Source organism: Rhinopithecus roxellana, chromosome 20 (assembly GCF_007565055.1).
Source record: "Rhinopithecus roxellana isolate Shanxi Qingling chromosome 20, ASM756505v1, whole genome shotgun sequence".
Classification (NCBI taxonomy): domain Eukaryota; kingdom Metazoa; phylum Chordata; class Mammalia; order Primates; family Cercopithecidae; genus Rhinopithecus; species Rhinopithecus roxellana.
The window spans coordinates 79,794,591-79,821,988 of record NC_044568.1 but is presented as its reverse complement, the minus strand read 5'-3'; the positions used below and the strand labels follow the sequence as shown (position 1 = coordinate 79,821,988).

Below are 27,398 nucleotides of genomic sequence, written 5' to 3'. Positions count from 1 at the left end.
AGATGAATGGGTAGAGAAAATGTGGTACATATACACAACGGAGTACTATTCAGCCATTAATGAAAAATGAGCCTGTCATTTAGCAACAACATGGATGGAACTGGAGGCCACTATGTTAAGTGAAATATGACAGGCACTGAGAGACAGACATCTCATGTTCTCACTTTTTTGTGGGAGCTAAACATGAAAACATTTGAACTCATGGAGACAGAAAGTAGAATGACAGTTACCAGAGGCTGGGAAGGGTAGTGGAGGGAGGAGGGGGGAGGATGGTATGGCTAATGGGTACAAAAAATAGAAAGAATGAATAAGATATGGTATTTGATAGCAAAAAAAAAAAAAAAAAAAGAAAGAAAAGAAAAGAAAAAGAAAGTTGGCATATCTTTTTTTAAAAAATGTTACTAAGAAAGTTACTCATCAGGCTGGGGCGTGGTGGTTCATGCCTGTAATCCCAACACTGTGGGAGGCTGAGGCGGGTAGATCACCTGAGGCCAGGAATTTGAGACCAGCCTGGCCAACATGGTGAAACCCCGTCTCTACTAAAAATACAATTAGCCGGGTGTGGTGGTGGGCGCCTGTAATCCCAGCTACTCGGGAGGTTGAGGCAGGAGAATAGCTTGAACCTGGGAGGCGGAGGTTGCAGTGAGCCAAGATTGTACCACTGCACTCCAGCGTGGGGGACACAGCGAGATCCCGTACCAAAAAAAAAAGACAGTTACTCATCAGCTATGCTATTAACAGTGTTAATTCAGTGGTCACCGAACCGTCATGTATGTAACGAAATGTTTAAGATGCTTTTTAAAATGATGTCCTTATAATGCTGTGTCTTATCTCAGAATACCCAAGACCTATCCCAGTGCTTGGCAACAGGACAATAATCCATATATGTAAAGAGCTCATGTATCTTTCCACCCCAACAGAAAGGTCTGGAAGGATAAGCTCCAAGCTCATCACAATGGTGACTTCAGGGAATGCAAATGGACGGTGGTGGCCAAAAAGATGCTTAACTTGATGTCTAAAGGCTTATAATGAGAATGTATTCACGTATTACTTGTATCTTCTAAACACAGTTGTTAAATAATAGCAGCTATGGTAGGTTGAATGGCGCCCTCCAAAAATATATGTCCATATCCTAAGCCTCAGAACCTATAAATGTGACTTGTCAATGTGGAAAAAAGGGTCTTTGCAGATGTGATTCAGACTCTTGAGGTGAGAACATTCTGGATTATTCAGGTGGGCCCTAAATCCCATGGCAGGTGTCCTTATAAGACAGATGCAGAGAGGCACCAGGGAAAAGCAGGAGAAGGCCAGGTGAAGACAGAGGCCGAGATCGGTGTGACACGGCCATAAACCAAGGGATGCCTGGAGCCACCCGAGGCTAGAAGAGACAGGGAAAGACCTTCCCCCAGAGCCTCCAGGGGGAACATAGCCCTGCCACTGCTGGCACCTTGATTGCAGATTCTGGCCTCCAGAAGTGCAAGCAAATAAACTTGTGTTGTTTTAAGCCAGCACGTTTATGGTAATTGGTTACAGCAGCCCTAAGAAACTCACACTGGCAGCTAATGTCGGGTAACTGCATGCCCAGCACCAGGCCCCAGGTTAAGCATTTTTTTATACATCATCCTCCTAAGGAGTAGATATCATGATCATCCTCATTTTACTGATGGGTCAATAGACTCAGAGAGTTGACTTAACTTGCTCAAGGGCACAGAGTTCTAAGTGGCACAGTGAGGACTGGAAGCAGGCAGTGTGGGCTCCAGAGTCCACACACTAGGTTGTAACTCAACTCGCAAGACCATGTCTCTGGGGTCAGACAGAGCGAGGCTCACACCATGACTCTGCTATCTTAGGAAAGCACCTGACCTCTCTGACTTTCACTTTTCTCAGTTAGAAAGCAGGAAAATATTACTTTCCTGCATTCTGAGTTTGGTGTTGTCTATCTCAGGGCCTCATGGTGCTCAGTAAATACCTCCTGAGTGAATGAGAGGCACGGGTCAGGAAGGGCTGCTGTCTCCCTTGATGTGGAACCTTAGTGTTATTCAGATGGTTGGGTTTTGGAAGCTGCTTGAAGACATATTCCTTATGATGAACGTGATGACTTTAGGTACAAATCATTTTCTAAATTCATTTGCACAGCCGTATCCACTACTCTACAAGCTCTTAGAAATGCTGGATGTCTGGGTGGGGTGGGTAGATGGATGATGAGGGCGGGGGTGAATGGGAAGATGCATGATGGGTGGGTGGGTGAGTGGATGGATAATGGCTGAGTGGATGGATGATGGGTGAGTGGATGGATGATGGGTGGGTGGATAGATGACCGGTGGGTGGATGATGGGTGAGTGGGTGGCTGAGTGGATAGGTGGATGGATGATGGGTACATGGATGGATGATGGGTGAGTGGATGGATGATGAGTGAGTGGGTGGGTGGGTGGATAGGTGGATGGATGATGGGTGTATGGATGGATAATGGGTGGGGTGGGTGGCTGGGTGGGTAGGTGGATGGATGATGGGTGGGTGGCTGGGTAGGTGGATGGATGATGGGTGGGTGGCTGGGTAGGTGGATGGATGATGGGTGGGTGGGTGGGTAGGTGGATGGATGATGGGTGGGTGGGTGGGTAGGTGGATGGATGATGGGTGGGTGGGTGGGTAGGTGGATGGATGATGGGTGGGTGGGTGGGTGGGTGGGTGGCTGGGTGGATAAGTGGATGGATGATGGGCGGGTGGATGGATGATGGGTGGGTGGGTGGCCGGGTGGATGGATGATGGGTAGGTGGAGGAATGATGGGTGGGTGCGTGGATAGGTGGATAGATGATGGGTAGGTGGATGAATGATGGGTGGGTGGGTAGATGGATGATGGGTGGATGGATAAGAGTGGGTGGATGGATGATGAGTGGGTGGGTGGCTGATGGGTGGGTAGGTGGCTGGGTGGATAGGTAGATGATGGGTGGGTGAATGGTGCGTGGGTGGGTGGATGATGAGTGGGCAGGTAGATGATGGGGGGCTGGGTGGATAGGTGGATGGATGATGGGTGAATAGGTGGATGGATGATGGGTCGGTGGGTAGGTGGATGATGGGTGGACTGGTGGATAGGTGGATGGATGATGGGCAGGTGGATGGATGATGGGTGGGTGAATGGACAATGAGTGGGTGGGTGGATGGATGATGAATGGGTGGGTGGATGATGGATGGGTGGGTGGCTGGGTGGATAGGTGGATGGACGATGGGTGGGTGGATGAATGATGGCTGAGTGGGTGGGTGGATGCATGATGAGTGGGTGGATGGATGATGGGTGGGTACGTGGCTGGGTGGATAAGTGAATGATGGCTGGGTGGATGAATGGTGGGTGGGTGGGCGGGTGGATGATTGGGTGGATAGGTGGATGGGTGGGTGGATGATAGGTGAGTGGGTGGACGATGGGTGGGTAGGTGGCTGGGTGGATAGGTGAATGATGGCTGGGTGGATGAATGGTGGGTGGGTGGGTGGATGATGAGTGTGTGGATAGGTGGATGGGTGGGTGGATGAATGGTGCGTGGGTGGGTGGATGAATGGTGGGTGGGTGGGTGGATGAATGGTGGGTGGGTGGCTGGGTGGATGATGGGTGGATGGATGATGGATAATGGGTGGGTGGATGGATGGTGGGCGGGAGGATGGATGGTAGGTGGGTGAATGGGTGGCTGGGTGGATGGATAGTGGGTGGGTGGATGGATGGTGGGTGGGTGGGTGGATGGGTGGATGGATGGTGGGTGGTAGGTGGATAGGTGGATGGATGAGGGGATGGGTGGATGAACGGTAGGTGGGTGGGTGGATGCTGGGTAGATGATGGGTGCGTGGATGGATAGGTGAAGGAATGACAGGTGAAGGAATGACAGGTGAAGGGATGGGTGGGTGGGTTGGGGGAGATGAGTGGATGGATGATAGGTGGGTGGTTGGATGGTGGGGGGTAGATGAGAACAGTTTGGAGAGGTAAGTGGCCTTCCTCAACCTCAGATTCTCTAAGCCAGTACCCTCCTGATCCACTTATATTTCTGAACCCCTGGAACCAAGACCAAGGTCATTCTGATCAGCCCTTAGGCCAGCTAAGGACTCCTCCTGTGGTCTCGTGTGCTGGTGCAGCTTCCAGATAATTCCATTCTGCAAGGTAAAGAGATTAGGGTGTTGGTAGCAGAAAGTAAGAGGGAATTCTTAGGAGTTCTGTCTTCAAACACCAAGAGGTCATATAGCAGAATCTGCCTCCTGGACAACTTGCTCTGTGACATTCAATATTGAAGCCGAGCAGTAATTCCAAAAAAGTACCTTCCAGAAATATTCATATGTAAAAGTTAACACATGCCCCCAAATACACACACCAGTGCCTCCCATCATCAGCTGAACAACAGTCTCATCACTGCTGGGCAGGCCCCACTCACCGGGATCGATGACTTAGGAAGCCAATCACCAAAACCCTCAATTAGAGCCCGACCTGTTCCTCACAGAGATCAAACCCAAGCAGCAGCCCTGCCAGAGAGAAATCAGCCTCATTTCTCATCTCTTCTGTCGATAAGCAATAAATGACAAAGTTCTACTAATTGAAAATGCCAGGCATAGTGCAATTTAACATCCCTTTTATAATCACCTCACTTTATCACTGCTTCCCCAATACCCTTTTGAAACTGACGACTCTTTGAGAAGATGTTTTTGGAACAGAGTCAACGCAGCAAAAGGGCACAGTCCTGGACCCACAGCCTGCCCTGCTTCTAACAAGCTGAGTGGCAGCAGCCAAGTCTTCTCCCTGCTCTGAGCTTCAATTTCTTCCCTAAAGAAAGGAAAATGGCTGAGAGTAGTGGCTCATGCCTGTAATCCCAACACTTTAGGAGGCCGAGGCGGGTAGATCGCTTGAGCCCAGGAGTTAAAGATCAACCTGGGCAACATACGGAGCCCCCATCTCTACAAAAAACATTTTTTTTAATTAGCCAAGCATGGTCACAGCTATTTGGGAGTCTGAGGTGGGAGGATAATTTTACCCCAGGAGGGTGAGGCTGTAGTGACTCACCACTGCACCCCTGCTTGAGAAACAAAGACCTTGTCTCAAAAACAAGTAAGTTCATTATCTATTTTTTAAGAAAAGGAAGAAAAGAAGGGGCAGGAAAAGGAGGGGGACTATGGCTGTCTGCTGCCCCACCTCCACTCTCCTGTTGGGAAACCATCCTTCCAAGAGATGTGATCCAAAGGTGAGCACTAACTGATTTCGGCCAATCAGCATATCTTGTCCTTCTGGCCGCAGTGACTGGTTCAGGATGGGTCAATTACTCTCACATGGTTCAGAGTGAATCCGGGGGTTTCTGCTGGCAACCCAGCGCAGAGACTTGCTCTTCCTCTTGAGTCTAAACAGCCTAAGAACACTGCAGCTACTGCTGTTTCCTTGAGGGGACTGTGCTGGGGGAGTGAAAGGGAGCAGTGACAACAGAATCAGGCCAAAATGGACCAGGTTTCCATGATATCCCAGGCCTCTGGGTCATCATGAAGCTGACACTTGCTACTATGGCTGGCATGCCTGTCCCCTCCAAACCTCATGTTGAAATTCATTCCCCAATGTTGGAAGCGGGGCCTCATGAGCGGTGTTTGAGTGCTGGGGACCAAGCCCTCTCGGCTCACTGCAACCTCCACCTCTCAGTTTCAAGTGATTCTCCTGCCTTAGCCTCACGAGTAGCTGAGACTACAGGCACACACCACCGCACCTGGCTAATTTTTGTATTTTTAGTAGAGACAAGGTTCACCATGTTGGCCAGGCTGGTCTCGAACTCCTGACCTCAAGTAATCCACCCACCTAGGCCTCCCCAAGTGCTGGGATTACAGGTGTGAGCCACCGCGCCCGGCCTCTATTAGTTTCTGCAAGACCTGGTTGTTTAAAAGAGCCTGGCACCTCCCCACTCTCCTGCTTCCTTTCTCCCCGATGTGATCTCTGCACATAGCAATTCCCCTCTGCTTTCTGCCACGAGCAGAAACACCCTCACCAGATGCAGGTACCCAATCGTGAACTGTGTAGTCATCAGAATCGTGAGCCAAATAAACCTTTTCGTCACAAATTACCCAGCACCAGGCATTCCTTTGTAGCAACACAAAAATGCACTGAGGCACTCACCTACCTCTGGACTTTTTTAGTATCTAGCATAACGAATTCCTTGCTTTGCAGAGGCCAGTTTGTACTGGGTTCTCTGTTTCTTCCATTGAAATCATCCTAACTAATACAAAAACCATGATCCCAAAGGTCTCATCCAGCTCCAGCATTTCTTTCATTTGTAAGATTTCCTAACCATGCCAAGGCCTGAAAAGGAAAACCTAAATGAAAACCCTCAATCCCTGTTGCCAAGGAGCGATTGTGGGGTGTTCAAGGCCACAGACCACGGCAGTCTTCTCTTTGATCCCAAGTTCAAAGCACAGTACCTACAACTCGGGACACTGAAAAACTCAACACGCATGGGCTAAATGAGTGGCTGAGTAAGACCAAGGTTTTGTAAACTGCAGGCCCGAGATAAGCTTTAGTTCTCTAATCAGCATCATTCCCATCACCCCCGTAACTACCATCAGCACTACTATCTGCTGAGTGCTTACTAGGTACCGGGCGCGCACAGCTCTGCATCTATTACCTGCCTAAAGCCTCATAACCCGCCCATCAAGTGATGAGGACCACGCACAAGTAACTATGCTCTGTCTTTCCAGGAGCCTGGAAGACTGACCCTCCCCACCCACCTGCAGTTAGATGTGTCTGTGGAACTTGCTTTACCACTGAAATAAGAGAAATGTTACATGTAATTTCTGGGTGGAAGCTTTAAGAGTCAGTGTGCTTGGTCAACGTCTCCTGCCCCTCTGCCACAACCTGGGTCTGTGGATGAGGATGGTGACAACATAGAGGAGTGGCCCAGCCAACTTCACGAAGGACAAGTGATGTGAAAGAGACAGAAATCTATGTGTTTTCTGTTCATGACATTATGGGATTGTTACTGCAGTGTAACTCAACCTACATTGACTAACATACTACACCCTGTTTTACAGATGTGAAAACTGAGGCTCAGAGACATAAAGCTCCTTGCCTGAAACCACGTAGTTACCGCAGCAGAAAGGCTTGTATAGGCCTGGAGAACACAGAAAGTCTGGCCATTGTTCCCCAGGTCCTTGATCCCGATCTTCACTCCGGCTGACTTGGGGCTTTCAATGGAAGTCTTGCCCACATTCTCCTGGTTAGGAAACTCCAGATCCAGAAAAACCTCTGGACCTCAGAAACCAACAGCCAAGACAGAGTAAAATTCACAGAAACCAAGTTCCCCAAACCAACCCTCAAGACATGAAATTATAGACATGTAAGAAAATATACAATGTAGGATAGAATGGCGCAAACAGAGTAAAGAGAAGGGAAATAAAGCACATTGTTGAAGAAAAGGCCAGAGTGAGTCAGTCTGCTGAAACTCCTGGCATAGAATTTCTTTCTTTCTTCCTTTCTTTCTTTTTTTTTTTTTTTTTTTTTTTTTTTTTGAGACAGAATCTTGCTTTGTTGCCCAGGCTGGAGTGCGGGGGTACGATCTCAGCTCACTGCAACCTCCACCTCTCAGGTTCAAGCAATTCTCCCTGCCTCAGCCTCTGGAGTAGATGGGATTATAGGTGCTGGCCACCACGCCCAGCTAATTTATGTATTTTTAGTAGAGATGGGGTTTCACCATGTTGGCCAGGCTGGTCTCGAACTCCTGACCTCAAATGATCCACCTGCCGTGGCCTCCCAAAGTGCTGAGATTACAGGTATGAGCCACCATGCCTGGCCCCTACCATAGATTTTCAATACAACCAATCAATCATTCCTACATAATCAATTGTAGGGAAGCAGTAATTTTGGCTGAGATGATTTGTGACCAAAGTGGAGCGCAAAAATGGTTATAAAGCTCACTTTGTCCACAAAATAACTAGTGATTGCTCGGCTTCACCTGGCATTCAGCCTGTGAGAACTCGCTCCAGGGGGCCAGTAAAGATGCCAGGGATGTGGTGTGGGGGTTGTCGTCAGTGATATACCTGTGGTGTGCAGCCTTCTAAAACAGACCCCGGTGGCTCTGTTTCCTGGTCCTCACCTCCTGGGTAATCCCGAGTGTGGCTTGGCCCCAGTGACTTGCCCCTCTGCCCTAATGAACAGATTATAGTAGAATATTGTAGAAGTCATGAAATGCCACTTTTTGTTGTTGTTGTTGTTGTTGTTGTTTTTGAGACAGGGTCTCACTCTGTCGCCCAAACTGGAGTAGAGTGGCGCGATCTCAGCTGCAACCTCTGCCTCGCGGGCTCAAGCAATTCTCCTACCTTGGTCTCCCAAGTAGCTGCGATCACAGGTGTGTGTTACTACCGCCTGGCTAATTTTTGTGTTTTTAGTAGAGATAGGGTTTCAACATGTTGGCCAGGCTGGTCTCCAACTCCTGAGCTCAAATGCCCCCCACCTCAGCCTCCCAAAATGCTAGAATTACAGGCGTGAGCCACCACTCCCGGCCAGAATGCTACTTCTAAAGCTTAGACTACAAAACATCCTTACTCCTATTTAGTTGGGCTCTCTCTTTTGCTTTCTTTGGCCACGGTGAAGAGATCTGGGTAGGCAATAAACCGAGGGTGGCCTCCAGCCAACAGCCTGAGAGGAACTGAGGCCCTCAGTCCAAGAGCCCTTAAGAAACCGAATCCCGCCAACAACCACACGGGTAAGCTTGGACGTGGATCCTTCCCTAGCGGAGCCCTGAGGTGTCTCCAGTCACCAGCTGAGACTGCGGATGCAGACTGAGAGAGACCCTGGAGAGAGAAGCAGCTGAGTGGCACCGGGACTCCAGACCCACAGAAACTATGAGATGGTAAATGTTGTCACTGCCAAATGTCGTTTTTCTTCTCAGTGTTGGGACAATTTGTTATGCGGAGAAAGACACAATCGCTAAATAGAGAGTTTCATTGAGCTATTTCTGGTGCTCGCACTTAATGAATCATTGGCATAATGCCAAATCATTCCCAATGAGTCTATGGGGGCCAAAATAATGGGGGCTAAAACTGCAATCCATAGATAAAATCTAGAGGAGTGTTCCCCAAACCCCAGTGCATCACAAAGCACCACCAGGATTCTTGCCATACTCGCCCCAAATTGCACTGTTGCTGAATAATGTTGCCTTTTCAATCCGCTCATTTTTTTCTTTTTTTTAAAGACAGGGTCTCACTATGTTGCCCAGGCTGGTCTCGAGCTCCTGGGCTCAAGTGATCCTCCTAAGCAGCTGGATTACACCATTCATCTTTTTTCACTTTTAACATTTACTTAAAAAGGAAAGTATGTATCACTCTAGCAAACAGAAAGCCAGTATCACTAGAAGGCAACTGGATGTGATGAAAGCCAAATGTGATTAAATCCTAAGTGTTAGTGGTTCTCAACCTCAGGAGCATCAGAATCATGCAAAACAATGAGGGGTGCCCAGGTCCCATCAAAGAGATTCTCCTGCAGCCGATCTGGGGTTGAGCCTTGGCATCAAGGCGTCTGGACGTTCTGAGTAGAGTCTACTGCAGCCGCGTCTGAGAGCTCGGAACTTCCCAGGGGCCCACAGCACCCTGATCCAGAGGCCCACACTCACTTTGTCAGGGTCTCCAAGAGTTAAAGCTGGACTAGCACCAACCTGAGACCACACCAGCATGGCCGAAAGGAAAAGAAAAGGGGAACACCTTCCCCAGCAGAGCCCATATTATTCAGCACGTGACCCTGAGCCACCTAACATCACTCTACTATCACCAGGGCTACACGCCTCACACTCCACAGACAGACCCGAGAGCTGGACAGCCGCATCTCTTTGGACAATCCTCTGTGGAAGTGACTGACTAAAATAAAGAGATTCTGAGCGACAGACATTTGTAGGTTACGGCATCTGGTGAGGTACTGGATTCAGTCATCGTAGCTCAGCTCACGTGGTGTCTCCTCCACCAGGCTGCAGACTGTGTGAGTCCGGGGGACAGTGATCAAGGCCTGCTCTCTGCATCGCTGGTGCCTATGTCACTCCCTGGCATAGGGAAGACACTATTAGCATCCAACGACTAAACAGATGAAGTGTCATCCAAACTGGATCTTTGGGAATGGGCTAGACACAGCCCACCACCCAGGGGAAGATGTGGTCTTCCAGAGGGGACCCAGAGGAGCAGGGACAAGCCTCTGCTAGCCAGCCCTTGCTCCTCCACCAACAGCTTCTCCAATGAAGCCCTGGCTTATTCCAACAGCCACTGCTGAAGGCACCAGTTCTCTCTGTGACTGATGGATAATTTCATACCCAAATTGGAAACCATTTAAATTGAGACATCAGGAAAATCAGAGGCGGGCAACATATGATATCTCTTTATATTTGACAGCAAGTAAAAAATGAAAACAGCAGTGTTGACCATCTTGAGACAAATAAACCCACAGTCCCTTGGTGGTTTGTGGGGCAGACACAGAGTGCTTCATTTCAGTCAAATTCACCACGTGTGTTCTGGGCATCTGTAGTCAGGATGCTAAAGTAAGAAGTGGGAACTGAGGTTCACGCATTCAACAAATGCTTTATATCCTGTATCAGGTGCTGGGGACACAGTCATACATAAAATGGACCAAGAAGAGAGCAAATAAACAACTCTATGCCAAGTAGTGTTAGTATTGTGAAGAAAAATAAAGCAGGAGAATGGTATTTTAACCAAGTTTATGATATAAGCTGATATTTTACTCCCTACTTTGGATGATTTAGAGGCATTTACTGTTTAATGTAAACCTCATACAACTCTCTTTGGTGGGCATTCCTAGTCCCACTTCAAGATGAGGATATGGGCCAGGCATAGCAGCTCACACTTGTAATCCCAGCACTATGGGAGGCCAAGGCAGGAGGATCACTCGAGCCTAAGAGTTTGAGACCAGCCTGGGCAATATAGTGAAACCCCATCGCTACAAAAATTTAAGAGTTAGCCAAGTGTGGTGGTGCATGCCTGTAATCCCAGCTACTCAGGAGGCTGAGGTGGGAGAACTGCTTGAGCCCACAAATTGGAGGCTGCAGTGAGCTATGACTGCACCACTGCACTCCAGTCTGGGCAACAGAGCGAGACTGTCTCTTAAAAAAATTAAAAATACAAAGTGTAAAGAAATAAAGGGGAGGACATGAAGACTCTAAAAAGAGACTTATCAGCTCCATCTCCTACTAGTCATGGGGACATGGAGACTTGGGGATATTACCTATCTTATCTGTGCCTTAGTCTCCTCATCTCTAAAATGGAGACACGAGAACCTACATCACTGCTTGCTACTACATGTACAGCTCATAGAATAGGATTTGGTACATAATAACTGCCGGTATACCTGTCTGCAGGTAGGAGTGTAAATGACACTCCCACTTATAAGAACTTCATTATCTCATGGAGAAGCCAAACGATACATCCATGAAACTAGCAATGAGAATATTTTGAACAAACCATGTCAATTCATACTACCATTCCCGCTGCCTAACAGGCCCATCTTCCTGATCAACTTTAACTCATCCTTAAAAACTCAAGTTAAACGTCTCCTCTTTGAAAGCTTCCATGACATACCCCAGCAAGTAATTAACCCCACCATTGTGCTATCATTATACTTGATACCTACAAAATTCTACTTCTTACTCATTGCTCATTCTTTCATTCAACTACTGTGCGTCAACAGCCTGCCATCTGCCACGCCCTCATCAACCTCCACGGCAAGGATGTTTAGTATGTCTGTGTCTTCCACTGGATGACAAACTTCTTGGGAGACAAATTAACTGGGTGTAGATCAATAGAACTAATTAACTAATGAATAAACAAAGAACAAGGTAAGATTAGATAAAATGAGCGGTCCAGAGGGAAAAAGGATTACAGGAATTTAAAGAACATTGGAAACATACCTACCAAAACGCAGTATTGACAGGGCCACTAGGGGCTTTGTCAAAGAATGAACGAGACCTTGAAGGATGGGGAAGATTTGGAAGAGTGTGAAAAAGGAGGAAATCGACATATATTCACGATTGAAGAATGCAAAGTCGCACACAATCTGAACAGTATAAATGATCCATTTTGTGTTAACAAGAGATGTGTGTTATGCATGTGTGTGTGTATATATATGCCTGCCTATATGCAAATGCATAAAAAATACCTGGAAGGGTATATACCAAATGCTTCATAGCAGGATCGCTAGGAAGGAACACTTATCTTTTGTACTCTATATAGTTTTGCATTATTTATATTCTTTCAGAAATGTGTTTTTATATTATTTATGTAATGTATAAAAAATGTTAAAGCATGTCTTCCAAAAGACAAATGGTGAAAAGGCAGAGCGATGGAAGTAGAAGGAGCAGGAGGAGCAAATGCTGAGGGACAGGACTCGGAGAAACAGCAGACGGCAAGACATGAGGGCGAAGGCAAAAGTCAGGTCCTGCTTCACCATCTGCCATATTATTTTTAAAGCAAAGCTAAAAAATATCTGCGTTGCACTGCAGCACTGGGGGCAAGAGTTGGCTGCGAGCTTTGCTCTAACAGGACAGGGTGGCGATTCCCACAGGAGGCCCACACACTCAGGCTGGCATAAGCAATGACACCCTGGACGGGAGAAACGAAAGGAAGCCACTTTCCCAGAACAGAAACAAAAATCTGGCTGGGTGCAGTGGCTCATGCCTATAATCCCAGCACTTTGGGTGGCTGAGGCAGGATTGCTTGAGCCCAGAAGTTCGAGATCAGTATGGGCAACATAGAAACACCCTGTCTCTACAAAAAAATTTAAAAAACAACAAAATTAGCCAGGCATGGTGGTATGCACCTATAGTGCCAGCTTCTCTGGAGGCTGAAGTGCAAGGATTGTTGAGCCCAGGAGTTTGAGGCTCAAGTGAGCTTTGATTGCACCAATGCACTCCAGTCTGGGTGACAGAGAAAGACCCTGTCTCTATTTAGGAAAGAGGAAAGGAAGGAAAGAGGGAAAGAAATAAAGAAGGAAGGGAGGGAGGGAGGGAGGGAAGGGGGGGAGAGAGAGCGAGAGAAGAAGGGAGGGTGGGAGGAAGGAAGGACGGAAGGACGGAAGGACGGACGGAAGGACGGAAGGAAGGAAGGAAGGAAGGAAGGAAGGAAGGAAGGAAGGAATCAGTCTAAAGAAGCTTGAAGTTCTTCCAACTTTATCAAAAGCCTTGGCTGATCCCCAGTATCTGGCTGGCAACATCAGTTGCATTCCAAACCACAGTCACTGCTTTGCGGTGGACAAGGCCCTCCGTTTTCGAATATCTGGGAGAACACCATTTGAACTCTGATGAACAAAATCACCTTCCTCAGAAATCAGGACCGCAGCTCTGCAGACCTCATGGGCAAGAAAGCCGCGTCCCAGGAACACTGGGGTGTAGGTAATACCAACATGGTGCCCACCCCTCAAGAAGAGGTCATTTCCAGAAGAACGAGTCAAGGGGAGCCAATAGCTTGGCTTTTTGCAACTAAATCAGGGATTCCTTTACCAAAACGTATCTATTCCCATCTAATCACATAACGTGCTGGTCGCCCAGAAAAAGAGAAAGCAATGAATCCAGGCACAATCTGCTCTGGTTCCCACAGACCAGCTGGCCAGGGAATCAAACTCCATGAAACACACAGCAAAGCAGCATTGACTTTTACTAGGAGATTATATAAATTCATTTTAGGGAGATGGGGAAGCCTCCTAGAACACGCCAGGAGATGCCCTCGGTGCTGCTCACTGCCTGGCCCAAAGGGCCTATGTGAATGATGGCCCGGGAGACAAGGAAGCAGAGATGTGCCTTCATTTATTTGTTTTAAGACGGAGTTTCACTGTCACCCAGGCTGAAGTGCAATGGCGCAATCTCCACTCACTGCAACCTCCACCTCCCAGGTTCAAGCGATTATCCTGCCTCACCCTCCCAAGTAACTGGGATTACAGGCACCTGCCATCAAACCTGGCTAATTTTTGTATTCTTAGTAGAGATGGGTTTTCACCATGTTGGCCAGGCTGGTCTCAAACTCCTGACCTCAGGTGATCCGCTTGCCTCGGCCTCCCAAAGTGCTGGGATTACAAGTGTGAGCCACCGCACCCAGCCACCTTTTTGTTGTTGTTGTTTTATGTTTTGTTTTGTTTTCTGTTTGAGATGGAGTCTTGCTCTGTCTTTCAGGCTGGAGTGCAATGGCACCATCTTGGCTCACCGCAGCCTCCACCTCCCAGGTTCAAGTGATTCTCCTGCTTCAGCCTCCCAAGTAACTGGGATTAAAGCCACATGCTACCATGACCGGTTAATTTTTTATATTTTCAGTAGAGGCGGGGTTTCACCATATTGACCAGGCTGCTTGCAAACTCCTGACCTCAGGTGATCTGCCCACCTCAGCCTCCCAAAGTGCTGGGATTACAGGCGTATCTATTACAGGCTTACAGATACGTGAGCCACTGTACCTGGCCTCAAAGAAAGATTTTTTAAAATAAGAAGAAATCTTTCAAAAAATATAAAGAACATCAGATCCAACTTGCGCGGAAGGTATGACTAACCAGAAGTGGACTCTTAATGAAGGGAAAGAAATATATTAAATTAAGGAATAAGTATATTTAGTTAGAAGGTTCATACAATTATTAATATAATCATGTGGTTATTATGTATCCCTGGAAATACTGTGTGTGTTAATTTAGCAGAAATTGAATAAATTAAATTAGTATCTAGATGGATGTGTCATGGCCAGTGAGATTTACAAGGTGGCATTGAGACACAATGGAAAGCACTGGGAGGATCCACATTTTTAGGATGACAAAAATGAAATGATCAAGGACAGTGTCATCATTTGACCATGTAGAGGAGAGGACCTGGCCTAGACCAGCTTCTAGAGGAGTCCCATGTGGTTGCCCCAGGCACAGGAACCCCTTTTCCGTGCTCATGACATCATATTAAGATATGAACATGCGACTGGGCACGGTGGCTCACGCCTGTAATCCCAGCACTTTGGGAGGTCAAAACGGGTGGATCACTAGAGGCCACGAGTTCAAGACCAGCCTGGCCAACCTGGCAAAACCCCACCTCTACTAAAAATACAAAAATTAGCTGGGCATGGTGGTGCATGCCTGTAATCCCAGCTACTCAGGAGGCTGAGGCAGGAGAATTGCTTGAACCTGGGAGGCAGAGATTGTAGTGAGCCGAGATCGTGCCACTGCACTCCAGTCTGAGTGACAGAGCGAGACTCCATCTCAAAAAAAAAAAAAAAAATGAACATGCTAATAACATGCATACCAGAAAGGAGCAAAGAACCGGGGTCTTGAGATTCCTCCCTGTGGGAGAGGTGAGTGGAGTCTGGGGCAGTTCCCATAAGAGACAAAGAATGAGATCAGAGGAAGCTTACTTGTATTCAATAAGAGCAGGCCTTCTTGCACCAATAACGAATGTGGGTCATGAGCTCAGAATTTTGATGAATTCACATCTGAGCACCTGGTTCAGATGAAATTCAAAGAACAAAGAGGCCATTTCAAGAAGGACTGGAGGGTAATTCAAATGAGAACAGGGGGCATGTGAGCCCCAGGAGCATCCTGGTGGTCACTGCCCATCACTTTTCCTGCAGGTGAGGTTGTGAGGGGCAAACTCAAACCACGCGTTCACAAACATATGCTGGAGAAGAGAAGCGAGGACAGGTGGAACGGAGGGGTCAAAAGCTGCCTTCCAATCCTGGCTTCTATTCCCTCAGGATCCATGGCAGGCAAGACCTCAGCGTTCTCCAAGCAGGACCTCTGTCTCCATGCCAAATCACCATGAAGTGAAGCCAGAGAGACACAAGTCACACGAAATATACTCTGGGCTTTGACCTTTTCAAAGGCAGAAACTGTATTTTCCACATCCACTACATCTCCGTAGTCTGCCTCACACTGGGCAAAGCAGCCACACAAAATACAAGTGACTGACAGGCAACGTAATCCAGTGTGGAAAATGCCTCCCTCGACTCACAGCCGAAGTCATTACATAGTACCAAGTTTCGAAATCTTGATTATTTTGCACCTTGACAATGCTTTCTATTTGAACCAGCACAGGACCGACTGTAAAGTTCAGCTTGCATACACTGCATTTGCCCACAGACACGAAACTCTGATCTTCAGGGAAATGTCAAGTGCCACACCTGGATGCCTTGGACAACCAGACTCTATCCCCTCAAACCCTAGAGTCCAGACCCTCACGGGTCCCCGGGGAAACTGACGACCCATGGTGATGAGCAAGCCAGGTAAAGGATGAGAGTTTAACACAGGAGCATCAGAAAAGCAAGATCTGTGATTTTAATACTTCCAACTGCCCCCAGGTGCAAGAAGTACCTGCATGAACAGCAAGGAGCATGTGATCACTGGGGGTATTTGGCCATGGGAAGGAAAACACAGCTAGGCCCAAAGAGAGGCTTTTCTTCTCTGGATCTGAGAGGTTTAAAGTGGGTTCCACAAGCATTTTTCCAAATAATTTTGTGTCAAAGACTAATATTTCTGAGTTAAGCCTCTATGTGAGATATATTTTTAGTAGTCCCTCTTAAATGGCACTTTTAAAAATAATCTCCTTCAAGACGGCAGACGATTAAAACAGGGATGTCCAACCGCTGAGTTAAAAAGCCTCTTATAATTTGGAACACGAAGTTTACCGTTGCCGCGGGACAGCAGACAATTTGGTACTTGATCATTAGCTATGCGGCAAGCGCCACCCGGCAGAAAAATAGATTTCTTATTAAGCTTCCATACTTAAATAGCATCAGCCCTCAAATGAGATCACTCCCTCCAAAGGTTTTCAAGATACCAAGAAAGTCCCAGGGAGCATTTTATTTTAAAGTGAATCTTATTACAAAACTTGGGATGGGGTTTTTCCATCTATCATCCCTGGATATGAAATTACTCATCTTTCTCTCCCATCAGCTCAGTCATCTCAGAGGAAACAAGGTGCCCCAGGAAACACAGACGGCTCACAGCGAGGACCCATATGAGGTGTTGTTGAGCAGGACAGGAAGGCAGCTTTCTGGATAATCGAACATGCTAGTGAACAGAGTGTTGCCAGAGATACTCCAGGTGCACACTCAGATGTATATGTCATATGCTCCCTGAGTGACTACGTGTTCCAGGCTCTGAGGGTGGGAAAATGAAGACAACAGTCTCTGTCTCAGGGAAGCTCCCGGTCCACAGGAGAAAATGGAAAAGGCAACACCAAGTGGTACTGCAGAGTGGCAAGCGCCACAGCACAAAATGCTTCAGAAACACTCATCAGGGGCCAGCCATATGGTGGAAGGCAGGCAATGGCCCACTCCACAGGGACCCTCACAAAACACACAAGGCTTGGATGATGAAGGGCAGATGGAAAGGCTTTGTAGATTTTCAGGCAATTGCAATGAATAGCAATTATCATGGCAAAATGCAGCAACGTAAATGTTTATTAAACTGGAGACAATGGGAGAACAGAAGGGAAGGGAGAGGGAGAGAGTTGCAACCACAGAGAGAGAGCGATGAGGCGGGGGGAGAGACAGAGGAAATGAGGGGGGAGGGGAGAGAGAGAGGGGGAGAGAGAGAGGGGGGGAGAGAGAGAGGGGGAGAGAGAGAGGGGGAGAGAGAGAGGGGGAGAGAGAGAGGGGAGAGAGAGAGGGGGAGAGAGAGAGGGGGAGAGAGAGAGGAGAGAGAGAGACAGAGGCAAAGACAAAGAAGCAGAGAGAGAAACAAAAGGAGAGAAAGGGAGTGAGAGAAAGGCAGACACAAAAGAACAACAAAAAGAGAAGAAACAAAGATACAAAAACAGGAGGAGAAACAGAGAGAGTGGGAGAAAATGCAGAAGGTAAGAGACAGCCCAGGTGGCAGAGACCCAAGGTGCCTGGGAAAGGCAGTGCTGTTCAGATCAAACTCTGACCAGGCTGGTGAGTGGGTAGGAGGCCAGCTGGACCTGGGACTAAACACAGGCAGGCCCACTGCACCCCACAGCCACGCTATGTCGCCTCCTCTCCTCCAGGCCCTGCAGACTCCATGCCAGGGCAGGCTCATGAGACAAGGCAGGCTCTAATGAGCTCCCTGCTAGCTGGTACATCAATAAAAAACATGACACTCAACGGCCCTACCTTTCCCAAATGCACTCTTCGGAAAATAGTTTCATGACCATTTTCTTAGAGAAGATGTTCCTCAGTGAAATAATGACTGCAACAGTGTTCCTTGGGGAAATAATTTTGGGAAATGCTACTGTACCTAGCCCATCCCTTTTGGATAGTCATGGAAATCCCACAGTGTAGAAGACTGGTGTGTGACCCTTCAGGGAAATCCCACAGTGTAGAAGACTATCAAACTATCTTTAATCTAACATTTTTCAGGCTTACTGCATCACAGAACCCCAGTTCCTTTTTAAAAAATACATGAAGCAACTATGCAAACCCCCTACTCAATCAGTGTTCTGCTTTCGGGAAACTCTGCCTTCTCTAGATTACAACTTTCCAAAGAGCCTTTTTTTTTTTTTTTTAATTTTGAGATGGAGTCTTGTTCTGTCACACAGGCTAGAGTGTGTAGCAGCGTGATCTCGGCTCAATGCAACCTCCACTGTCCGGGTTCAAGGGTGATTCTCCTGACTCAGCCTCCCGAGTAGCTGTGAGTACAAGCACACACCATCCTGCATGGCTAATTTTTGTATTTTTAGTAGAGACGGGGTTTCACCATGTTGGCTAGGCCAGTCTCGAACTCCTGACCTCAAGTGATCCACCTGCCTCGGCCTCCCAAAGTGCTGGGATTACAGGTGTGAGACACCACACCCGGGCTCCCAAGAGCCTTTCTGACATAAACACCATGTGATGAGTATGCTAAACACACACACACACACAAACACACACACACACACACACACACGTAACTCCTGATGTATGAAGTGAGAAGGAGAGATAAGAAAGGGAGAGATTCACTTTGCAGATCAAGAATGGGCATGTTTGAGAGCTTCACCACAGAAGCATCTTAATGTTTAAACCCATCCAGAGTGCTGTGCCTGGAGCAAAACAGACACTAAATTTTGCTTGAAATTGGAAAACATAAAATAAAAGAGTGAGCAGTGTGGTGGTATGGAACAACAGAGTCCTGGGTTTACATTCAGGTGCTACCAAGAAGCTCTGTGCCTTTGGGTGAGTCACAAAACCTCTCTGTACCTCAATTTGCTCAGCTGAAAAATGGGTCTAATCAGAAAATTATAAGGACTGTCTAGAGGGTGCAAGGAAAAAAAAAGCACAACAAACACACAGCAAAGCTCTACCAAAGGGTGGTTCCCTCACCAAACAGACAAGGGAGGGGACAAGTGAGAGAGCAGGGGTCGGGGGAAGGAGCCGACAGCATGGATACTTGGAGTCAGGGCAGTGGTTCCACAGGCAGTAAGTCACACCAAGCCAGGCCACCTTTTCTGCTTAAGTGGAGGTGATCAGAAACGGGACTAGGGACAGAGAAACAGAGCCTTGCCAAAGAGGCTGAAAAAAAAAGGAATCCAACGTCCATTCTATAAAGTGAGCTCGCGTTTGCATCCACCAGGGGAACAAATTGCATTTAATGAGTGGGTTCATCTTTAGCTTTCACCATGCTGTGCCTTTAATTGACCTCTACAACTTGCAGCCTTACAAGGATCTATTTCCCTGTCTCCATTTATTATTCAAACTAGGAGCTGTTCTTCCAGAATATAATCAAATCCTGCTAAAAGGTAAAAATCTCCAGCATTCATTCACATCTTATACCAAAGGGGAAAAACATAATAAGAGAGTCCTAAAAATACTCACAGTGAAAAAAAAGAGACAAATTCAATCCTTAATCCCAAACTCCTTTTCCTTAAAAAGAAGCATCTTAGCTTAAAAGGATACACAGGCCAAGTTTGGTGGCTCACGCCTGTAATCCCAGCAGTTTGGGAGGCCAAAGCAGGAGGAATGCTTGATGCCAGGTGTTCAACACCAGCCTGGACAATGTAGTGAGATCCTGCCTCTACAAAAATAAAACAAAATAAAATAAAATAAAATAAAATAATTATCCAGGCTTGGTGGCACACACCTGTAGTCCTAGCTACTCCAGAGACTGAGGCAGGAGGACTGCTTGAGTCCAGGAGTTTGAGGTTATAGTGAGCTATGATGGTGCCACTGCACTCCAGCCTGGGCAAGAGAGCAAGACCCTGTCTCTAAAAAAAAGTAAAGTATATATAGTGATACAAGTTAAGCATTCCTAATCCTAAAATCTGAAATCCAAAATGTTCCAATGAGCATTTCTTTTGAGCATCCTGTTGGCACCCAAAGAATTTTGGATTTTGGAGCACCTCAGATTTCAGATTTTTTGGATTAGGGATGCTCAACCCACAAGTGTAATGCAAATATTCCAAAATGTAAAGAAATCTGAAACACTTAATGATAGTTAAAATGGTAAAAGTTATGTTAGGTATATTTTACCCTAATTCTTAAAATTTAAAGGAAAAGCAGCATAGACACATATGAACCAATCACAATGCGTGGGGCTCACGTGGATCCTGAATCAAAAAAACTATTCAAAGGTATGAGGCAACTGGAAATTTGAACACTGACTGTGATGGCATAAAGGAATTACTGGTAATGGGGGTGATAAGGATATTGTATTTATTTTTTCGTATTTTTAGAGATAAACACCAAGATGTCTATACATGAAGTAATACCCAGAATTTGACTGAAATGATATAGAAGGAGGAAACGGATGTAGATAACCTGAAACACAATTGGCCATGACAGATACCTGTCCACCCTGACAAAGGAGATACAAGTGTGCATGACACAGCCTGCCTAAATGTGGGTATTTTACATAATAAAGAAGTTGTAGGCCGGGCGCGGTGGCTCAAGCCTGTAATCCCAGCACTTTGGGAGGCCGAGACGGGTGGATCACGAGGTCAGGAGATCGAGACCATCCTGGCTAACACGGTGAAACCCCGTCTCTACTAAAAAAAATACAAAAAATCTAGCCGGGCGAAGTGGCGGGCGTCTGTAGTCCCAGCTACTCCGGAGGCTGAGGCAGGAGAATGGCGTAAACCCGGGAGGCGGAGCTTGCAGTGAGCTGAGATCTGGCCACTGCACTCCAGCCCGGGCGACAGAGCGAGACTCCGTCTCAAAAAAAAAAAAAAAAAAAAAAAAAAAAGAAGTTGTAAAATGAGGAAGCTATTATACATCTGCACAAAAGGACAAGTGTTAGATGCTCATGGCGTTGTGGTTCGTAATAGCAAAATAGTGGAGACATCCTAAATGTTTACAAAGACATGACTGAATCAAAAATATTGCGGTATTTCATTCAACAGAGAACTACAGAGTCAAGCAAGCAAGTGATCTAGATCAGTGGATCTCAACCAGGGGTGATTGTGCCACGTTCTGAAATCCGGAGGACATTTGATGATATCTGGAGACATCTGTGGTTGTCAAAAACCTGGCAAAGTGAAGCCACTGGCCTCTAGTAGGTGGAACCCAGGGATGCTGCTAAACATCCCATAATGCTCAGAACAGCCCCCACAATAAAGAATTACATGATCCAAAATATCAGCAGTGGTGTGGTTGAAAAGCCCTGTACCTGATGTATGTGGATTACTCCTCAAACCACAATATTGAATTAAAAACAAATAAGCAAAGACAAGTGGCAAAAAGATATATACAAAATTAATGTCATGGAGGTAAAAGTTAAGAACACAAAACCAAGATTGTTTACTACTCATGGAAATTTATCCATGCAGTAAAGTATGGAAAGATGGGTCGGGGGACTATATGCCAATTTTAACTACAGATGACTAGAAAGAGAAGCAGGAAATATTGCTTCAACAGAACTTGTAACATTTTACTTATTCTACCCCCTCCCCATAAAAAATAAATAGCAAATGTGGCAGAGGTGAATGTGGGCAAATCTGGCTGGTAGATGCATTGTTGCTTGCTCTGTTAGTCTCTGTGCTTTTCTCCTGGGCTGTGGGCAGCAGAAGCTGGATGGACACAAAGGGTTGGGGGAACACTCACCGGTCCCCGGAGATCGATGAGCTCCTGCCTCATCTGGGACACGAGGGCTTCCTTGGCCACCAGCGCCCTGTGCAGGCGCTCGTTGAACTCAATCAGCTCGCCATGCATCTCTGCCACCTGGAACACAAGCACCGAAAGGTGGGGCTTAGAGGCGGACATTCCCCAGGGACCGATCCCACCTTCTCTGGACTCTCCTTTCTGACACCTGTCAGCAAAACATCCTTAGGCTGTTGGGGCTGGAGTCAATGACACTGCTTACCTGTGAACCATGCAATCCACCCGTAAGCTCAAAGTGGTTTGACCTGCTTCACACTGACGCTTCAGAGTCAACAGTGTGAAGTTATGGTCCAAATAAGACAGTATCAGATCATGTTTGGACCTTGGGCTTTTTTTTCTTTTTTTTTTTTTTTCTTTTAAATAAGGTCTTGCTCTGTCACCCAGGCTGGAGTATAGTGACACGATCTCAGCTCACTGCAACCTCTGCCTCCCAGGTTCATGCAATTCTCCTGCCTCAGCCTCCCAAGAGCTGGGATTACAGGCATGTACCACCACGCCCTGTATTTTTAGTAGAGACGTAGTTTCACTATGCTGGCCAGGCTGGTCTTGAACTCCTGACCTCAACGGATCCACCCGCCTCGGCCTCCCAAAGTGCTGGCATTACAGGTGTGAGCCACCACACCCAGCCTGATTCTTAATAAATGAATGCTGTTCTAGCAAAGGCTTTCTTCCACAGCTGACTTATACTTGTCAAGAATTTTGCTAACAGCATGAGAATAACTGACCATTTGGTTTATCAGGTCCTTGGCTCAGAAAATCAAGAAAACAGAACCAGAGCTTTATCAAGGACAGTGACAACAATGGTGACAGATGAAATCACAGCAGTGCAGCTACCCTGAAGTCACTGTTTGTTCCCTGTCAGGCTAAATCCTCCCAGAGCGCTCTTTGCAGCTTCATCACACTGGCTCTCTGAGGTGGATGTTATTATTCCCACCTTACAAAAAAAGAAACGGTATCTCAGGAATATAGGGAGTTTGCCCAAGATCAAACACCTAACAAGGAACTGACGCCGGAGCCCTAGCTATGCGCTGCGGTCCTACCAATCCACTCTGCCCACAAGCAACCCATTTGGGCCTGCTGTGAGCTGCTGAATTTTTCCAAATTGAATTATTCGATATTCTCAGCTGATCCCCAATAAATAAAACTGGAGGTGGCTACAGACGGTCTATAGTTAAAGTACAGACTATTCAACTATAATTTACTTAAGCATTTTAGAGAAACGTGAGATGTAATCCTGCTACATTCTCCAAGAACCCTGAAGGAAGAATCTTGCAAGCATGTTTTAAGAGAAATCCCCAGAATGCGAGGTCAAGCAGATCCTTACCTAGGCCCTTAGCTCCCTGCCCTTCCCAAGAGATCACCCCTCCAATGCCCCAGGCCTCGCCTATGCACTAACTACACTGTATGCAGTGTAAAAACAATACCAGGCCATTTGCAATAAGTACTTTATATGAGCTATAGAAGACACCGTCAGAATAAAGGAGGGACACAGGGAAAAGCTTTGTGAAAAAACAGGGGTCACTAATGTGTGTCTTATCTCAGGAGGAATAAAAGGGAGCCCTCCTTTTTTGTTGTAGTTGTATGAAGGGTAAGTCACAGGAGAAAATCCACCAAGATATGAATGATAGCCGAAGGGGTATGTTTCCTTCTCATTCTTTCTGCTTTTCCTTATTTGAGCTCCCATTCTTCAGTGAGAGAAGCCACTGAGACCCTTTATAAAGAATTAAAATTCTTCATCTGAAATACAAGGGAGCCATTGTGCAATCAACATGAAGTATATCAGGCTTCCATTAACTTGCTCCGTGAGTTCCCCTCCAAAGGTACCCCCTTCTGTCCCTGAGGTACAGAAGTTTTCAAACCAGTGTGAAATAATAAATGAAAATGATACAAAAGATATTGCAAGAACCATGCAATTAACAAAGGCAGAATAAATCACTGAACCTTTCTGACAGATTTTTTTCTTTGTACAGATGTAAAATTAATATTCCTTTGTTGCCTTATTCCTTTTGGATAAGAAAAGCTTGAGTCGATCGTCTTTTGGCCTTTAACAAACAAATACAGTATTGCTAATAATGCCTGTGTGCCCCACACACACAGAAATCACATAAACCCTCCATGAGCTTCCTCTGGGCTGTGAATCCATTCACCATGCAGCAAGCTGGAAATCCACAGGCTAAATCCACTGCTAAATACCTGCCAATGTGTCCCCACAAAACGTGAGCCTTAAATAAATGCCACCGCCATTTCCAAAGCAAAGCGGGGTTTTGCGTTTTGTTTCTGTTTTGTTTTGCAGTGGGAACCAGAGTGTTACTGCAATTTTCCATAAATGCACAAAACATCGAAACATCCCAGCTCAAAGTGGTGTTTACCATAAGCTGTCAAAACCCTGGTTCTCTTTTGGAGCCAGAAGATCAGAACTTGACCACATCAGGCAAATCTTTCATTTCACTGGGGAATGAAAAGGAAAAATCCGACGCAATTTAACAGACAAAATTTGATAAAAATAATTTCCAGAAACCATTAAAACTACGATGTTCATTGTTACTAAGCTAAGCTCTGAAACTCTGAGTTTTTATATTACATATCCCTACCTACAGCCATTGGTATAAACAGCTTTCATCTTACGTAAACCATACTGAGCTTACTGTTCCTTGAATAACTATTTCCAAACTCCCGTATAACTAGAAATAAATTCAGGACTCAGACAGAGCCTCAGAAGAGGGGAGAATGTAAGATCACAAATAGTTCCTGTTATCACAAAAATAAAAGTAGGCTGCACAACCACTGCCTCTTGAAATTTTTATTAGGCTTTGAGGGCACTTATGGATTCTCATCTGACCACCTTATTTTTCAACAGCCACAGAAAATAGGACAGAGAGAGAACAGGTGCCCTCCAATACATTCTCCTCCAAGCAGGCACAATGATCTCCCCAAAGTAACATCTACTATTATCATCTGCTGTTTAATACTTTCAGTGCTTCCACAGCTCTAAGAGTAAAATCCAAACTCCTTCAAGACGCAGCCCCAGCCTTTTTCTCCAATCCCCTTTCTCCCTCTTGGGGTCTCACTCACTCACTCAGCCCCCACAGGCCTTCTCTGCTCCATACACATGCTGAGTTCTAGGAGGTCACCCTGCAGAGAAGGAAGAGAAAGGTATGACCAATGGAGGAAACTACAGGTGCAAATGCTGGCACCAGAGGCTGGCAGGGAGGAGGCACAGAGAGGTGGTGCAGGCGTCAGGCCTTGCTGCAAGATGGGCCTGGGCTAGATCAGTTACTGACAGTGTGTGTGTTCTGGTGCAAGCCTGTGGCTGTGCGTCTGTGAAATGGGCATTAAAAATCACACCCATTTCACCAGGCCACTGTGAGGATGGCAGGAGATGCCGCACTTAGCAGGCTTGGCAGCACATTTAGGGCAGGATAAGTTCCCAGTAGATGAGAGCTGGTTTTATGTCATGGGTGATCATGACAGGAGACATGGAGGAAGTGGCAGACAAGCAGTTCTCCAGGGGCCAGGTGGAGAAAGGCCATGACGTGCCACACCAAGGAGCTAGAAATGCTGTGGGGAGCACTCAGTGTACCCTGAAGCAAGAGCACCACAGAGCTGCTAACCATCTTCCAGGCACAGTGCTAGGATCTTAGGGAGGAGGAAGGACAGCCACACAGTTCACATCCTTTGACATTTGCTAAATTATGATAGAGTGACTCGGAAAGAAGACAGTGTGTCAGGGAAGGCCCACCCCTCCAAGAGTTAACATTCAGGAATCACTTTTTTTTTTTTTTTTGAGACGGAGTCTTGCTCTGTCACCCAACCTGGAGTGCAGTGACGGGATCTCAGCTCACTGCAAGCTCCGCCTCCCGGGTTCACGCCATTCTCCTGCCTCAGCCTCCCTAGTAGCTGGGACTACAGGCGCCCGCCACCTCGCCCGGCTAGTTTTTTGTATTTTTTAGTAGAGACGGGGTTTCACCGTGTTAGCCAGGATAGTCTCGATCTCCTGACCTCGTGATCCGCCCGTCTCAGCCTCCCAAAGTGCTGGGATTACAGGCTTGAGCCATCGCGCCTGGCCCAGGAATCACTTTTCTAATGAGCCTTGGCACATGCCAGGCAGCCTCCCAAACCGTATCCAATGCCTATATCCCCACCAGGCACTTGTGTCCTGACATCACCAGTTTGAGAGTCTGATGTGCTTCCTTCTACCCTTAGTTGTATTTCATGAAAATTAATCAATCTGCAGGTAGTTGAGGAGGAGATGCCATTTTGACAACACTATGACAGTGACAAATCAAAAGCAAATGCCAGGTGGAGATACACTGACCAGGGCTGACACAGCCCCAAACCCAGCCCAGCTTGGGACAGAGGACCAGGAATGAAGCCTTCATTCTCCAAGAGGCCCAAGGACACCATCTGGCCAGTAGAAGTTGTGGTTCTGAACTTGTGCTTGGAAGGTGCACAACTTATCAGTTAATGAGATGCAAAGACTTTGCGTCACCATCTGGGTTTCATCTTTTGGGCTGGAGAGAAGGGAGAAGATTCAGGAAGTTTAGGTAACTTGCGTATTTGGCAACGTATATCAAATTTTTTAAATCACTCACCTTTGATTTGACAGATCATGGCTGGGCAGAAATCTTGCCTCTCTACTTGCAAGTAAGCTAAAAATACAAGCTTAGCTCCAAATGGCTAGGATCCACCTAAATGACCATCTAAGGGGACTGGTTAAGTATCTCAGGATTCGACTACTCCCCTGCCCGCTGTTCCCTTGGCAGACAGCACGAATCAATCACTGCGCCCGTTCCTCAAGAAGATACCTAGGCAGTCATAACTGATCAATCAGTGTGTTGACCAGCAAGATGATGCCTATTTGGTAGCCCTGGCCTAAAAGATGAGGGAAAGCATCACCAAGAAGGTGACATTTAAGTTGGGCTTTGGAAAATGATGCCTTCGGGGCTTTAGGAGATGGAGCAATTCCTTCCAGCTGGAGTATCAGGAAACATGATCTCCAGCAATAATGTTGCTGTGAGAAAACTTTTAAGTCTGTGAAAATACCAGGAATTATCATAATTACCTGCCAAATCATGAAAGGATTATAAGTTTTTCAAAAACGCCTCTGGCATTTCGTTTCATATCAGAACGTTCCCTCCATCTAATCACATTCAAGTAAATCATGCTTCACCCTCCTCCGGCTAACAAATTAGATGCTTCTTGATTAATTAGATCAAGACACTCCCCAAATTTCAATAGCAACTGAGGCTCTTTGGGTCACATACTCAAAACTCTCCAAGATTACTCACTTCAATGCCTTAGAATCTGTAAGTTTTATAAGACAACCCGTTTTCTGGCCCTGTTTACTCTGGTTGTGGGGAGGGGC

At 46.6% G+C, this 27,398-nt stretch overlaps 1 protein-coding gene across 2 annotated transcripts in view; it reads right to left on the bottom strand.

Annotated features, from left to right (window-relative positions):
• SNX29 (sorting nexin 29) overlaps positions 1–27,398 on the bottom strand; it is a 609,178-nt gene that overhangs the window by 196,294 nt on the left and 385,486 nt on the right. For both annotated transcript variants that reach the window (XM_030924514.1, XM_030924515.1), the window contains one exon: positions 21,977–22,093. In XM_030924514.1, the coding sequence (XP_030780374.1) occupies positions 21,977–22,093 (117 nt within the window). The remainder of the gene's footprint in view (positions 1–21,976; positions 22,094–27,398) is intronic.